We start from the raw sequence: 14,400 nt of genomic DNA on the forward strand, positions 1-14,400 counted from the left end.
ATTACAGATTCTCCACACATTTATCAGTAACAATAAAAACTAAGTTTGTTGTTAGTATAACCTGATTTGTGACCGATGAACGTCAGTATCTGTAATCCTTCCGTCATATCTATTATGTCACACAAAACTGGATTTTTCTCCAGACTTCCAGAAGTTTCTTTCGCTTCATTTAATCTAGACGTCAAAGGGGATTTCTGTCAGTCCAACCTGGCAACCAGCGTGTTGTTGAGGGGGAGGAGCTTCGCCGCGCTAGTTTCTGGAAGGAACCTCATGCTTCACCATGGAGAAAGTAAGTGTCTGTCCCGCAACTCTCATTTCTGGTCCTTCGGGGAGAACCGATGCTATTTCAGACACGTGTGTGTGTGTGCGATTGTGGGTTTAATTGAATTCATCCTGGGTCGTCGCGGCTCGAGCTCGTTGTTGTTCGTCTTCTTTTTTAGACGGAACCTTCCTCTCGTTTGCTAAGCTAGCGAGCCAGTTAGCTTTAGCCGAGCCGCGGGGCGCTTTGGTTTGCGGTTGTCTCGTCTCAACGAGCCCCGGCGATTTTAAACCCGAACCGACAGCAACGAGCCGTGGCCAACCCGGCGTGCATAACTCCTAAGACGTGTTAAAGTCGGTGGGGGCTTGACGTTCATCCGGTAAACTGCTGCGGCTAACTCATGGTTGCACACTTCCAAGGTTAGCGCAGATGACGTTCATAAATCGATTAGATCCGGTACAGCGGGCTGCGCGTGAGCACCGGGAGCTAGGACCACCGTGGTCGGCGTGCAGCACACGCTGCGGGGTATTTTTGGATCGGCTTCAGCAGCCCTACTCGCGCCGGAGGATCTTTCTGGAAGCACACGGTGCCGCTGTCATGGCTACGCCCGCAGTTTGTGCTCCACTACCGCTTCCTGTCTGCAGCCTCGAGCCGGACGAGTCATTCATGTTTTTAATCCTGAACAGTAAGCGGATGATTTATTGCATGTAAATGCAGCTAATGAGGGCTTCTTTTTTTTTTTAATCATACCTATTAAGCCAGTTTAGTTTGGTCCCAGGCAGGCCATCAAATATGCAAAGTCATGAAGACAAACAATTTCAATGACACATTTCGTCAACAATTAACCTCAATCTGTGGCAGGAAACCAGAGTATTAGGAGGAAACACACAGATAACATGTAAGCTTCACATAATAATGCAGCTAGATTCAAACCAGACAGTCTCAGTGAAGCTACTCCACTGTGCATCCAACTTGTATAACCTTTGTTAAATAATCTAATAATTAGTGGCAGTCCTGCAGTTAATTGTCATGCCTTCACTGTGTTATGATTATAACTGCACAAATACAAGAAACTCCTATCAAGAATTTGCTTTAATAAACATTCACTGTTTTCACCTTTTTATATCAGGTTTCCCTCATGTGACAGAAGCACTTTCACTACTTTCATCTGTGATCTGTTGGGTAATAATTATAGATTAGTTGTACTTGTGACTACACACACACACACGCACACACACACACTCATTCACATTAGTGACCCAAATAAGCCTGTTAGGATTTCCTATTATACTAATGAATGTTTATTTATGACTCAGATTTCACTTGGACAAAGATCCACATACATTCTTTGCACAAATCAGTGAGGAAGCTTCTCCAAAATGCAATTTTGAGATTCAATGTCTAAATAAGACTTGGTTTGTGTCATTGGTATTGGCTCACATATTGTAAGTTTAAAAATATCAGAGTTTCAAATCATCGGTTGCTATTTCATAGAAATATTTTACAATATACTTCATCAAATCTAGATGGAGAAAGTATTTGTATTTTCTCCCCTGAAAAACGTCGCGCCTCTGGGTATTGGAATGTTTTTGTGATGTGATATGCGAGGGTGTTTAGATTGGGTGATATCGCATAGATGCCAAATGAAACCAGCAGGGAAGGAGAACTTGTTTCTTTCTCATTGTGTAATCGATTCTGTTCAATGTTTTGGAGACGGTAGGATAACCTGCCTGCATGCAGGAGTAACAGGCCTCAAGGTGGCAGGGATAACTGTGTGCATAGTACCATCTTTAAAATCAATAGCTGTGTTTTTGTTGTGTGTGGTGGAGTTCACCATCAAATGTATAAAACGATTGAGACAGTTCTTCCTCTTCCAGACCCGGGGAAGGTCTGGAGAAGGAGATGGCAGTTTCAGTACCTGCTCTGTCATCTTCGATCGGTGTCACATTCAGGCTTAATTTGTCACTGGCACCTCCACTCATGTTGTGCTCATTATGGACCAAATGGCAGTGTGGACATGAGACCTGCACACATTTACTTTGTACAATGATGATGTTGTCTATTGCATTCCTGATGAACACTTAAGTGGATAATGTTAATACATTTTGTGCTTTGGCTTTCAATTAACAGTGGTCTTTCTCCCCTTTAAACTGATGCACCTGCAGTGTTTTTGTCTTTTTTTAATCGTGTGTTTGTCTGAAATTCCGCCCAGCAGTTTGTTGACAAGTTCTTGTGTTTCTTTACTTGTTTTTTCTGCAATTTAAATAGTAATCATTCAACACAAGAAAGATGAGTTAATTTAAGAACTATGCATTTTGGACCAATAAGAAGCAAACTGCATAAACAATCTTATTGACCCCTTGCTTCCTTGTCATGGACAGTCACGACAAACCTCTAATCATTTCTAAATTCCAATTTTGAAATGTTTTTTGTAGTTAATGAGATTCAAACTTCATTTTTGCACAGCTTTGCTCACCTTTAAGTGATCAGTGTTGGCTGCACACGGAGGTTTGTGAACAGGCACGTTCTCTGTGCGTCACTGTCGGCACCTGCCTGACATGAGCAGCTGAATCCTTCACTGTTCACCCAGTAGCAGCTGTGAACGATGTATTCTCCACAGTCAGAGCTGTGATGGAGGGGGGGGGGGGTTGTTGTGCTCTTGTGTGGGAGTAAATTGACAATTGCAGGGCTGCCATTCTTAAAATCCATTTGTTTTGACTCCGCAGGTCTCAGAGTTGAAAGACCAGGGAAACAAGGCTCTGAGTGCAGGAAACATTGACGAGGCCATACGCTGCTACACCGAGGCCTTGGCTCTCGACTCATCGAATCATGTCCTGTTCAGTAACCGCTCGGCTGCCTACGCCAAGAAGGGCAACTATGAGAACGCTCTGCAGGATGCCTGTGAGACCATCAAGATCAAGCCGGACTGGGGGAAGGTTGGATGTCCTTTGTTTTGCCATTTATCCTGTCAAAAAGACAAATAATTTTGAGTTGGAATATAATCTTTAATTTCTCTTTTCTTATCACTCAGGGCTACTCCCGCAAAGCAGCGGCGTTGGAGTTCCTTGGCCGACTGGAGGATGCTCGAACAACTTACCACGAGGGGATCCGACAAGAGCCAAGCAATCAGCAGCTCAAGGAGGGTTTACAGAACATCGAGGCCCGGCTCGCAGGTAGAGACAATATTGTGTTACGGCTTTTTATGGAGAGCTGAAACTTATGTGAGTCACTTGCCAGCTCGTATGTGGGCAGAGGATTTGGAGATGGCTGCTGACAGGATCACTAAAGTACAACTGGATTGAGTGCTGGGGTTTTCAAAAAGAGAGTAGGCAGCTCACATGGGCTTTAAGTGTTGTGATTCATTCAGAGAATAGACGAGATACACACGGGGGTTACAGAGGAGGGAAAGCTGGAGAAGTGGAGGATAGTGTGAATGAGCACTTCTGATAATATATTCTTAATTACCCTGAACAGAAAAATCCATGATGAACCCCTTCGCAATGCCCAACTTGTACCAGAAGCTGGAGGGGGATTCTCGGACTCGGGAGCTGCTGTCGGATCCCAGCTACAGAGAGCTGCTGGAGCAGCTCAGAAGCAAACCGTCTGAGCTTGGCACGTACGTACATGAAACGAGAGGAAATATTAATAGTGATGCTTTGATTGTTATATAATCACAGGGCTCATGTTTTGAAAAAGATTTTGATGTCAGTGTGTTTTTTCCTTCATGGAAACATGAATTTCTATTTCTACAATCAGGTTCACTTAAAGGAGACATATCATGCTTTTAAATCCTTCCTTTTTACATATAAATCATACAGTTGTGGTCTATACAACGCGAAACTGCAATGCTTGGGTCTGAATTCCTCATTATTATAGCTCCACAGGCCCCTTTTCAACCCCTTTTCTGATGTGCTTCTGAGAGCAACTCGTTTTGGGGCGGTCTCTTCAAATGCAAATGAGACACTTCATACCCCTCCTCCTCTCCAGGTTGCAGAGGTGACACTCGGTTCAACGTCACCCTGTTCGGCCATCTTTGTAGTTTGATAGAACAGATACAATTATCTAGCGGCGCAGAAACTTTATATTCACACATTATTTACAAAATGTCAACAACGGAAGATTTGTCCATCCAGCCATACATGTTGGAGCCAGAGTCGGACCCGGCGGAGCGAGATGAAAATGACGATGATGCACCTACAGAACAACGTCTTCATATGGATGTAACGCAATGGTGTGTTACTATATTTACACTAACTTCTCCATCCATGCCCACTACTACAATACTGCGTGTATTACAACGACTATTTAACACAGAAGTTACATTATAATCTAAAACGAGCACACAGCGCTAACATATGAAGACGGTGCAACTGCTAATGCTAACAAAACAATGACAGGGACGTCTTATCATCACACTTTTTAGCGTTATATACAGCTTACCGAAGTGCTCTGTTCGTCGTCTCCATAGATAGAAGGAACTGACCGCTCAATCAGACCAAGTCTTTCGGCAAATCCTTCTTTATACTGGCGGAGGTTGCTGAAGCAGTCGTCCTTAAAGTGATTCGCGCACACAAAAATGACCTTACCCACAGATGTGGGTACATTTCTGTGAAAAATAAAACTCAACCAGGCACTTCGAAAAGGTTCTGATGCTGGGAGACGGTGTAACGAAGCTTGTGGGTTACTACATCCAACAACCGAACATTTCGACTTATCCTCTCGTAACTTCGGTTGGACTACAAAATCGCAGCGAGAAACAAAAATGGCGGATTGCTCGAAATGTCGATGTCCTAATTTGGCAGTTCCGCTGAGAATACTGTGACGTCATTGTTCAAAAAACGTAATAGAGAATAGAAAAATCGAAACCGATCGCAAAATATGACCAAAACAGAATATAAAGATATCAACGGAGCACCTGAAGAGACTACTTTGAACTTTTCTGTACTTCTAAACACTCTAAATATACAACAAAATGCATTTAAGGGCTAAAAAAGTGGATTTAGCATGATATGTCCCCTTTAATGATTCATGTTTCATTAATGGAACATAGATGCACACAGACACACTGGTGTTTCTAATAATTGTGCAACTTTGTAGAACCTTTCAGTTATTTCCTCAGTACAGTTTTATATGCAATCAAAAGTCTTCAGATTTTTCCTGGCACAGATCTGCCTTGATGGTTTCACTCCAGCTATTTTACTGATATGCTCTGGTTCAGCACAGCATTTGAGATAGAGCATCTTAAAACTTTTGAATGGCTTATTATTCTTATTATTATTTTTATTATTATTTCTTCTCCTTTTGGGGGGTGATTCCTCTCCAAATGCATTAACAGCACAACGACAAGGACTCCGTTCCTGTTTACGTTTAGGACCTGTTATTTTTGCGCAATCACAAGCAACTCGGGTCGTAGGCTGCGATTCAGCTTGTTTTCATTGAGTAATATGCACACAGCAAACTCCATGTCAAGGCGTACATTTGTTTAGATTTGTGTCGTTCAGTGTGGCGGGCCCTGACGTAATAAAATGGTTAAAGTCACAGTCTATACATCCAGAACTCTGCACAATATTTCCCTAAACTGGAAAGTTATGAGAATTGCTCCATGTATTGATACTTGAACCCAGTGTGAGTCGTATGTTTGAAAAGATGCCTGAGGCTTCACAGGTGGGATAATCATAAATTGGTTATTTACAAAATATCCCCCCCAAAAAAACATCCCATCAAATTTGTGGCATTATGCACGCACTTGTCTGCTTGTGTCGTAGGAAGCTGCAGGATCCCAGAGTGATGACAACGCTCTCTGTGCTCCTGGGACTAAACCTCTCCGAGATGGATGATGAAGAAGAGCCCACTCCTACTCCTCCCCCGAAGCCCAAAGACACTCAGCCACCTCCTCCCAAAGAGGAAGATCTCCCTGAAAACAAAAGAAAGGTAAACCACCGTAGCTGCATTTACTCGCCCCGTCTTCTGCTTGGTTTTCATTGTTAGTGTTGCTAATATCTGCTGTTTAATTGGTTCCACAGGCCTTAAAGGAAAAAGAACTTGGAAATGCTGCGTACAAGAATAAAGACTTTGACGCGGCAGTGAAGCATTATGAAGAAGCGATTAAACATGATCCTACCAACATGACCTACATATCAAACAAAGCAGGTACACAACATCACACTTCAGCCAGCTAATGGCTGCTGCACACATCTGCCACTGCTGACTAATAAAGTGTAGAATCCGTCATGCAGGTTTTATCCAGATGGCATCTTTAAAAAATATATATATAAAAAAAAAAAATCATTGTGTACCAGTTTCCTCCAGCCACAAACATACATCAAGGGGGAAGAAAGCGAATTTCATCACTTTAAGGGCTTTAAAATACCGACATGACACAAGACTAAATGTGTTGAATATAATAAATCCTCCTTGTGTCTGCTGTTTCAGCCGTGTTCTTCGAGAAAGGAGAGTTTGAGAAATGCCGGGAGCTGTGTGAGAAGGCCATTGATGTTGGCAGAGAGAACCGAGAAGACTACAGACAAATTGCAAAGTGAGTTCTTTAGTATCCCTCCGAGTGTTTCCCACCAAGTCAATATTTTCTCTTAAACTTCTGAGTTTGGAAGTGTGAAGCTGTTTTGGGGGGGTGGGGGGGGGATTATAGGACTGAACAAATACATTCTCTCAGAAATTATTTACTGCTACCTTGAAGGAAAACCACATTCAAATTGTGTGGCAATAGAAGTGTTTTCTGGAAGACAAATGGCTGCAATTGTGTCTTGTATTTTGTACCTTTTTATTTAAGGGATTTTTACAATTTGTCTCACTCGTCTTTTCACACACGATGCCGGTTTCTCCACCACGCGGAAAAGCAGAAATAATTTGACTTGTGCAATCTTGCTTAGAGGGCAAACGCCAACTTCTGAGCCACAGGTGCCACCCACAGTGACGGAAATAGTTACAAATAAACAAAGCAGGAGAAAGCACAGCTCAAAACCTCGCTGAGTGGCAGCGAATTTCTGCTGGTGTATAAAACAAAAATCATAAAACTATATTGGTATAACTATGAGACGACCCCTTTTTTCTAGGCTTTAATTTGGAAATAGATTTTGCAGGCCACGACATAAACTGTATTTTATGAAATTAAATTCTTACAATAAATCAAACTTGATGGTTTAAAATGCACATCAACACTTCTTAGATGTTTTCTGATTACATACGGTTTGATATGGAGTCTGTCGGTATTCTCGTGTTCTGGTTCCGCCTCCCATCGTTTGAGATCCAGCATGTTAAAAGCCTTTGTATGGCTTGTTAACAAGAACACCCAGAACCTGTATCGGCTTGTCACCAAGTCACACCAATTAATTGACTCTCTCATAAAGCGTGTTCCTCGTTCGTGAGGTCGCTGCACTGTTATGTAGAATTTGTCAGAACAGATACCAACGCAGCAAATCCCTTTTCAGTCAGCAGAATGCAAAAACTGCTTATCATTTCGTCTCCCTCTCTGTTTTCAGGGCTCTGGCTCGAATTGGCAACTCCTACTTCAAACAGGACAAATACAAAGAAGCAGTTCAGTATTTCAACAAGAGCTTGACGGAGCACCGCACTCCTGATGTTTTGAAGAAGTGTCAACAGGTGAAGCGCTTTGAATTTCATGCCAACTGTTTTTTTTGCAGCGCCTCCTTATCAAACTGCTTTAGAGCAGAGAGCTACAGTGATTTGCAAAAGTATTTATACCCTTTCAACTTTTCCACATTTTGTCACATTACAACCAAAAATGTAAATGTTCAAGGGGTTTGAATACTTTTGCAAGCCGCTGAATCTGTAGTTGGAGTGAAATCTGTATTAAGCAGCTTTATGCTCAGGAGTTTGTCAAAAAGTAGCAAACCACTCAACTGACTTTTTTAAGTTAATACAAAAGTACATAAACTGAAGTATTAAACTCCTAAAACACTCCTCAGATATTTGGGGCACATGCACTACTGACTAAACTCAAAACTGACAGAAGGTACAGTATCCTAAATGTTAACAACCCCAGAGGAAAATGGACCATTAAACAGTTCACAACTATGATTGTAAAACATTAATCTTCTAGTCAGTGGTGATCCAGTGCTGATATGAGTTTATGTACAACAGTAACCGCAGAGCATCAATGAATCCTTCTCGTCCTCATGAAATTCATTAGAACTGCCCGGTGTAAAGGAATCCCTGCAGAGGCTGATGGACGGCTAAAGATGAGCTTCAAACCGTTAAATAAAACAACTTTTCAACAGTCTAACTTAAGATCGACAACCTTCAAGAATTCAGTTACTAATATCTCTAATGAATTTAGGAATCAGTGTAAGTTTTCTTCAAGGATTGAAGATGGTTACGTGTTGACTCTGTAAACCTGACTGATTCCTGATGCTGTAGGCCGAGAAGATCGTAAAGGAACAGGAGAAACTAGCGTACATCAACCCTGACTTGGCCCTGGAAGAGAAGAACAGGGGCAACGATGCCTTCCAGAAAGGTGAGTGGAACAGGGGCAGCTCTACATCCTATTCTAGGTTGTTTGTCTTTTTTGGTCTTTTTTGGGGCTTTGAAGCTGCTTGAAGATGAGCTCCTCTTCTCCCTCGCACAGGAGACTACCCCTTAGCCATGAAACATTACAGTGAGGCCATCAAGAGAAACCCCAAGGATGCCAAACTCTTCAGTAACAGAGCAGCCTGCTACACAAAGCTGTTGGAGTTCCAGCTGGCTCTGAAGGTAAAGTGCTCTCACCTCCTCAATCCAAGAGATCCTCGTACGATTGACGTGTCAGTCAGATTTTAAAGTAACCTTTTTATTTTATGTGTATAATCTATCAGGATTGTGAAGCGTGCATCAAACTGGAGCCGGGCTTCAGTAAGTAGAACCTTTTATGACCGTGTATCTAATTATATCTTCTGGATTTGTAAGTCTTTGTGGACTTAAACAACTGTTGTGCCTCGTCTGTCCACAGTCAAAGGTTACACACGCAAAGGAGCTGCTTTGGAGGCCATAAAGGATTTTTCTAAAGCGATGGACGCTTACCAGAAGGCCCTCGAGCTGGAGTCTTCATCAAAGGTGATTTACAGAGGACTGGAATGCTTAGAAGCATTTTGGAAAGTCCTTTCAAATTAATCCAACATGCCAACACCAACTTGATGAAGTGTGACAGAGGCTGATTTTGATGTTTCAAATTGGCAAGTAGGGCAAAAAAAGAGGGATCAGAGCTTGTGTGCAGTATTCAGATTATTTCTGTGTAATTTAGAAAAGTCAGAATATTCGATTTTACATTAACCCCAAAATAAAGCTGATCCATCTTTACGTTAGTTGTGCATGCAGTTCTATTTACATGAGCGTCAAGAGTCAAAGTGATTGCGTTTATTTATTATTCTTTGGCCTCCGTCTGCAGGAAGCCACAGAAGGCATCCAGCGCTGCCTCATGAGCCAGGCGACGAGGAACGACACCCCCGAGGAGGTGAAGAAGAGAGCCATGGCGGATCCCGAGGTGCAGCAGATCATGTCGGACCCGGCCATGCGCATGATCCTGGAGCAGATGCAGAAAGACCCTCAGGCACTCAGCGAGTAAGTTTTCCTGCCGTTGTGCAGATAAGCAGCGTTCCGCTGAAACGAGTAAAGAATGTGCTGATTTTATTTTCCCCCTTTTTGTTCTGTTTGATTCCTCAGCCACTTAAAGAACCCAGTTATTGCGCAGAAGATTCAGAAGCTCATCGACGTTGGGCTGATAGCCATTCGTTGACGAGCGACGGCGCGTCGGGGAAAAATAAAAAATAAAAACCTGCAGATCCCTCCCAAGATGTTAGATCCTCTCTTTTCTTGCCTTCGAATTTAAAACTGTAATGTTCTTAGTCTCACTGAGGCTTTGTATCTGTCATGTATGTTTTTTTTTTTTTTTTAATCAGTTTCACACATTTTGCATTGTTTTTGAAGAACGCATCTTGCGGAGTTACCTGTTAAAATAAACACCACAATGCATTGCACAAGTACGCTCCGTGTTTGAAGAGAGAACTCCACCCACAAGCTGTTGTCAGATTCTAAAACTTGACCTGTAACGAATGTCAGATTGTAACTAAAGTTGTTTCTTTCATTTTCACCGGTGCTTCCTCGTTTGGTCTCTTCAGCTCAAATCCAATGTAAATCTAAAATGTATTAATATTTGGCTCTTCTGGTGTCTCTCATGGCGACGCCGTCATGTCGGGATGCACCGATGCCAGTATCGGTACTCAAAAGTCTTACGGTATTTATAAATATCGCGTGACATACGTCGGCAACGTCTCCTGCAGGTACGCCATAGAGCACGAGGGATCGTCTGAGATTCTTTAATATTAATGAGGATTACAAGAAGTACGGCAGATTGGAAACTCTCTTCTGGCAAAATATCAAGAGGTGAAAACTAGTTTGCACAACAGCAGCAACTTAACCAGCAGAGTTGACTCCATGCCGCTCATTAGTTTTAACTTCTCATCACGCAACTCGTGTAGCCGTGCTACATACTCCAGGTTCAGAGCTCACGCGCCCGTGATACGACACATGACGAAAGTGTGACTTACACTCATTAACAAGTTGAAGTTGGACACACAAAGCTCGGTACACAGGACGGTGCGTGCGCGTAACATAAACGCAGAGGTGGTTCGCAGCAACGTATCGTTTGCATCTGGAGTATAAATTCAGCCTCGTGGCATCAAGTCGGTACTCGGTATCGGCAAGTAGCTAAAGAGTAGTGGTATCGGTGCATCCAAAGTATCGTGTATTGATCTGGTACAATATCTCATCTTTCTGACCTGATGACGGGCAATAAAAATTCTGTATTTTTTTTTTCTTTGTATATCCAAATATATTCTCAAGTGTCCGTCACTCGGTTTGAATTCTTGGAGCTCGATATGCGGCAACGACCCAAAATGTAACCGGGACCCGAATTGTTATAAAATATGTCGTAATAAAACCTGAAATGTAATAACTGGTTGATAATGTAACAAATGAGCTGAGCCTGAAATGCAATTTAAATATATATAGAGATATATATAACATGACCCAAAACGTAAAAACTTTTAAGATTACATTGCAGGCAAAATATTTTTCCACTAATATTGCAATAATTTCATTCTACCATAAAGTGAGTCGATTTATAGTTTGGACTTGAACTGCTTCAAATTGAATAACACCGATAGAATGAGTTCTAAATGTTTGGACTATTTGTTTATACATATATATATATATGCAGATTATGGCATTTATGTATGAAAGCTGTTGCCCAAGTCATTTATATTCTTAATCTGTAATCTATTTCTCCATTCATCAGTACAAAATAATGTATAAGCATTAAACACATTAAGATCACATTTACATTTGTTACATGTTATTACAGTATCGACTATTTATTACATTATGAGTTTTATTACATCTTTTTTTTTTTTTTATTACATTTCTGGTTCAGCACTTTTGTTACATTACCGACCAGTTATTATTACAAATCGGGCTCCAACATGGTTCAAGCGTATGGATGTGAAAATATGCTTTACAGGGCAAATAAAGGGGAAAGAAACGCATTTCAGAAGCAAGTTTGTACATTTTAACATGGCAATACTGTTGTTTATGAATGAGTGACGTACAGAAACATGCCTGATAGGATGCGGTGTATAAACTACCACAAGGTCGAACAACATTTGGTTCGGTGTTCTTAAAGTCTGGACGTTGTGGGACTCGAGCAGAGGAAGGACCGAGGATCAGGACTGGGAAACACTGGTGCTACCTGTCACTGTACTGACCATCCTGCCTCGTGTGGCTCCAGATACCTCAGAACCACCACATTGTAATGATCTATGATAATTGTTCCCTAAAGGGACTCGAAGTTCTTCAAAATGTTCTGATGTTTTTCTGTTACCACTCCGCTCTTGGAGCATCACCTCTCTGGGATTCTGTGTTTGGGCTACATGTTTTTATTATTATTATTTTAAAACGCTCAGTTTCCCCTGTGATTATAAAGTAAAAGCTACAAGGCCTCACATGATGTAAAATAAACTGTCAACAAGTGTAACGTATGGGAATCAGTTGTACTGCGAAATATACAGTATCTGAATGTACACTTCAAGTCAGTGTTGACTTTCATTGTGGAAGTAATGGATGTACTCTTCACAGCAGGGCCTTCAGGTGGATTCATCACCAAAAACTATACAGCGGAAAACTCTCCATGAAAATAAGTGACTAGTTAAGATAAAGTGGCGGCGTTTTCTCTGATTGTTGATTATGTAAATCAGCTCCTGAACAAATGATTCTAACTTTAGTCCCTTTTTAGATTTTATGTGCTGATCGCTGCTACTTTTACCACATTAAAAGGGACTTTCTCTTTTATATATGGTCTTTGTTCACCATAGAGGCTATAGGAAGTTTAACACCTGGGCTGGTACAACCTGAAGCTGTTAATGCTGAGGCCAGAGAGAAGAAACCATCACTGGAAGAAATTAAGACGTAAAATTTGTCAAACTGTCAAATCAGCTGCAGTTGTTCTGGTCCAGATGGAAGAATAAAGCAAAGTGGGGATTTACTGCATCAGCGAATTTGTAGCCAATTTAATTTCGGCACTTTTGGATAAAAACATACTTTAAAACATGTTGATATTTCCATGAGAAACTGTCAGCTGCTTTTCTACCTTTGACGTTTCAAGCATTGAATGTATTAAGAGAATGAAGGGGGGAAAAAGATGAATGTCCAAGTTTGCATTGGACATGTACAGAAGGTTCAAATTGAGGTGCTTGAGTTTTTAGGACAAGTTTATTGAAATAGTTTTTACTTAAGTTATGGGATACGTTTTTTTCTCTCAAATTTTCTCCAGAAAGTATCATTGAAATTAAATCTGGCTTTATGTTGAGGGTGTAATTTTCAGTGCTAATTGTGAAACATTTTGCAAAAACAAGATCATTTTCAAAACGTAAACTTGATACACAAATTTTTTTTAAATAAAAGTTAACATTTGAAGGTTATTTTGCTATTTGAGTCCAGCTCATGTATTGGCCCATATGTGGCCTATAAATAATAATGAGATTGGCCTTCCTGCTTTAGATACAGCATTTTAGCTGATATTTCCTTTTTAGCAGCTTCTACTGTTTGACCATTTTATTGTATTCCACAGATTTACAAGTTAGAAGTCAGTTCTTTTGGCCAGTATGGGGATTGAACCCATGACCTTGGTGTTACTGGCACATAAAAAATGACATGAGCACAAAACTGAAAACACGGTGGGACAAGTGGGTGAGAATTCAGCAGCATCTCGAGCGGATCTGACCCCGTTTCAGCTCCGTTCTCATTATTTGTCACCTGTGAGCTCATTTATAGAAACCAGTGGTTGGTTTGCGGGGTGGTAGGAGGAGAAAGTTCATTTTAACCACATCTGATTCACATTTGAAGTGAAATCACTCCAATGACTGTTTCTACAACTAATTTCAGTATGGGAGGTGTCAAATGCAGATGTGTTGCTTTAATAAATCTTAAGAGTTGGCTCTTTTAAATAATGTGCAGCCATAATTCTCGTATACGTATATAAAAGGACTATAGAGTTCATTCTTAGGCACCACCATATATGCATTACTTGTCACTCTGCGAGAACTTCAAATGTGTGGCGTTTGCATGTTCTCCACAGCAGAACAATATATTTCGGAAGCATGTCGGAAGAGGAGTGCTAAAAAGTACAACCTATAAAATCCCACCCCTTCTCTATAAATAATGTTTATTTATTATGATTTTTTTTAGCTTACACTTATTTAACAATCAATTCATTTAAACATGTTAGAAATATTATTTTAAAACTAATTATCTGATGAAAAAGTATGAGTAAGTTACTTTAAAAAAAAAAAAAGATATATATAATATAGAATAATTAACATTTATTCTATTACAATATCAAAAATAAAGCCATGTTTGGTCTTCATCAACACGTGATTTTTTGACAATATCAAAAATACACATACATAAACTACTTTTAAATATCCATAAGATATACAATTTACCCACATTTAGAAATATAAAGTATGTGGGATCATATCTTCACACTGAGAAATGCAGCCCCCCTGCACGCGGTGACCGCCGCTGGTTAATTATATTTAGTTCAGAGGTCTCCACGAGATTGGCTCCGCCCACACCGT

The 14,400-nt window shown here is 40.8% G+C and overlaps 1 protein-coding gene across 1 annotated transcript; it reads left to right on the plus strand.

Moving 5' to 3' along the window:
- The first annotated feature begins 219 nt into the window (after positions 1 to 219).
- Positions 220 to 11,236, plus strand: stip1 (stress-induced phosphoprotein 1). Its single transcript, XM_080484103.1, has 14 exons — positions 220 to 289; positions 2,986 to 3,195; positions 3,291 to 3,432; positions 3,734 to 3,875; positions 6,025 to 6,190; positions 6,283 to 6,409; positions 6,692 to 6,794; positions 7,756 to 7,876; positions 8,654 to 8,750; positions 8,862 to 8,986; positions 9,088 to 9,124; positions 9,222 to 9,325; positions 9,657 to 9,829; positions 9,932 to 11,236. The coding sequence occupies exons 1-14, from the start codon at positions 281 to 283 to the stop codon at positions 10,002 to 10,004; spliced, it is 1,629 nt and encodes a 542-aa protein (XP_080340229.1). The 5' UTR covers positions 220 to 280; the 3' UTR covers positions 10,005 to 11,236.
- The last annotated feature ends 3,164 nt before the right edge of the window (positions 11,237 to 14,400 follow it).

The sequence above is a fragment of the Lipophrys pholis genome (assembly GCF_963383615.2).
Source record: "Lipophrys pholis genome assembly, chromosome: 16".
NCBI lineage: Eukaryota > Metazoa > Chordata > Actinopteri > Blenniiformes > Blenniidae > Lipophrys > Lipophrys pholis.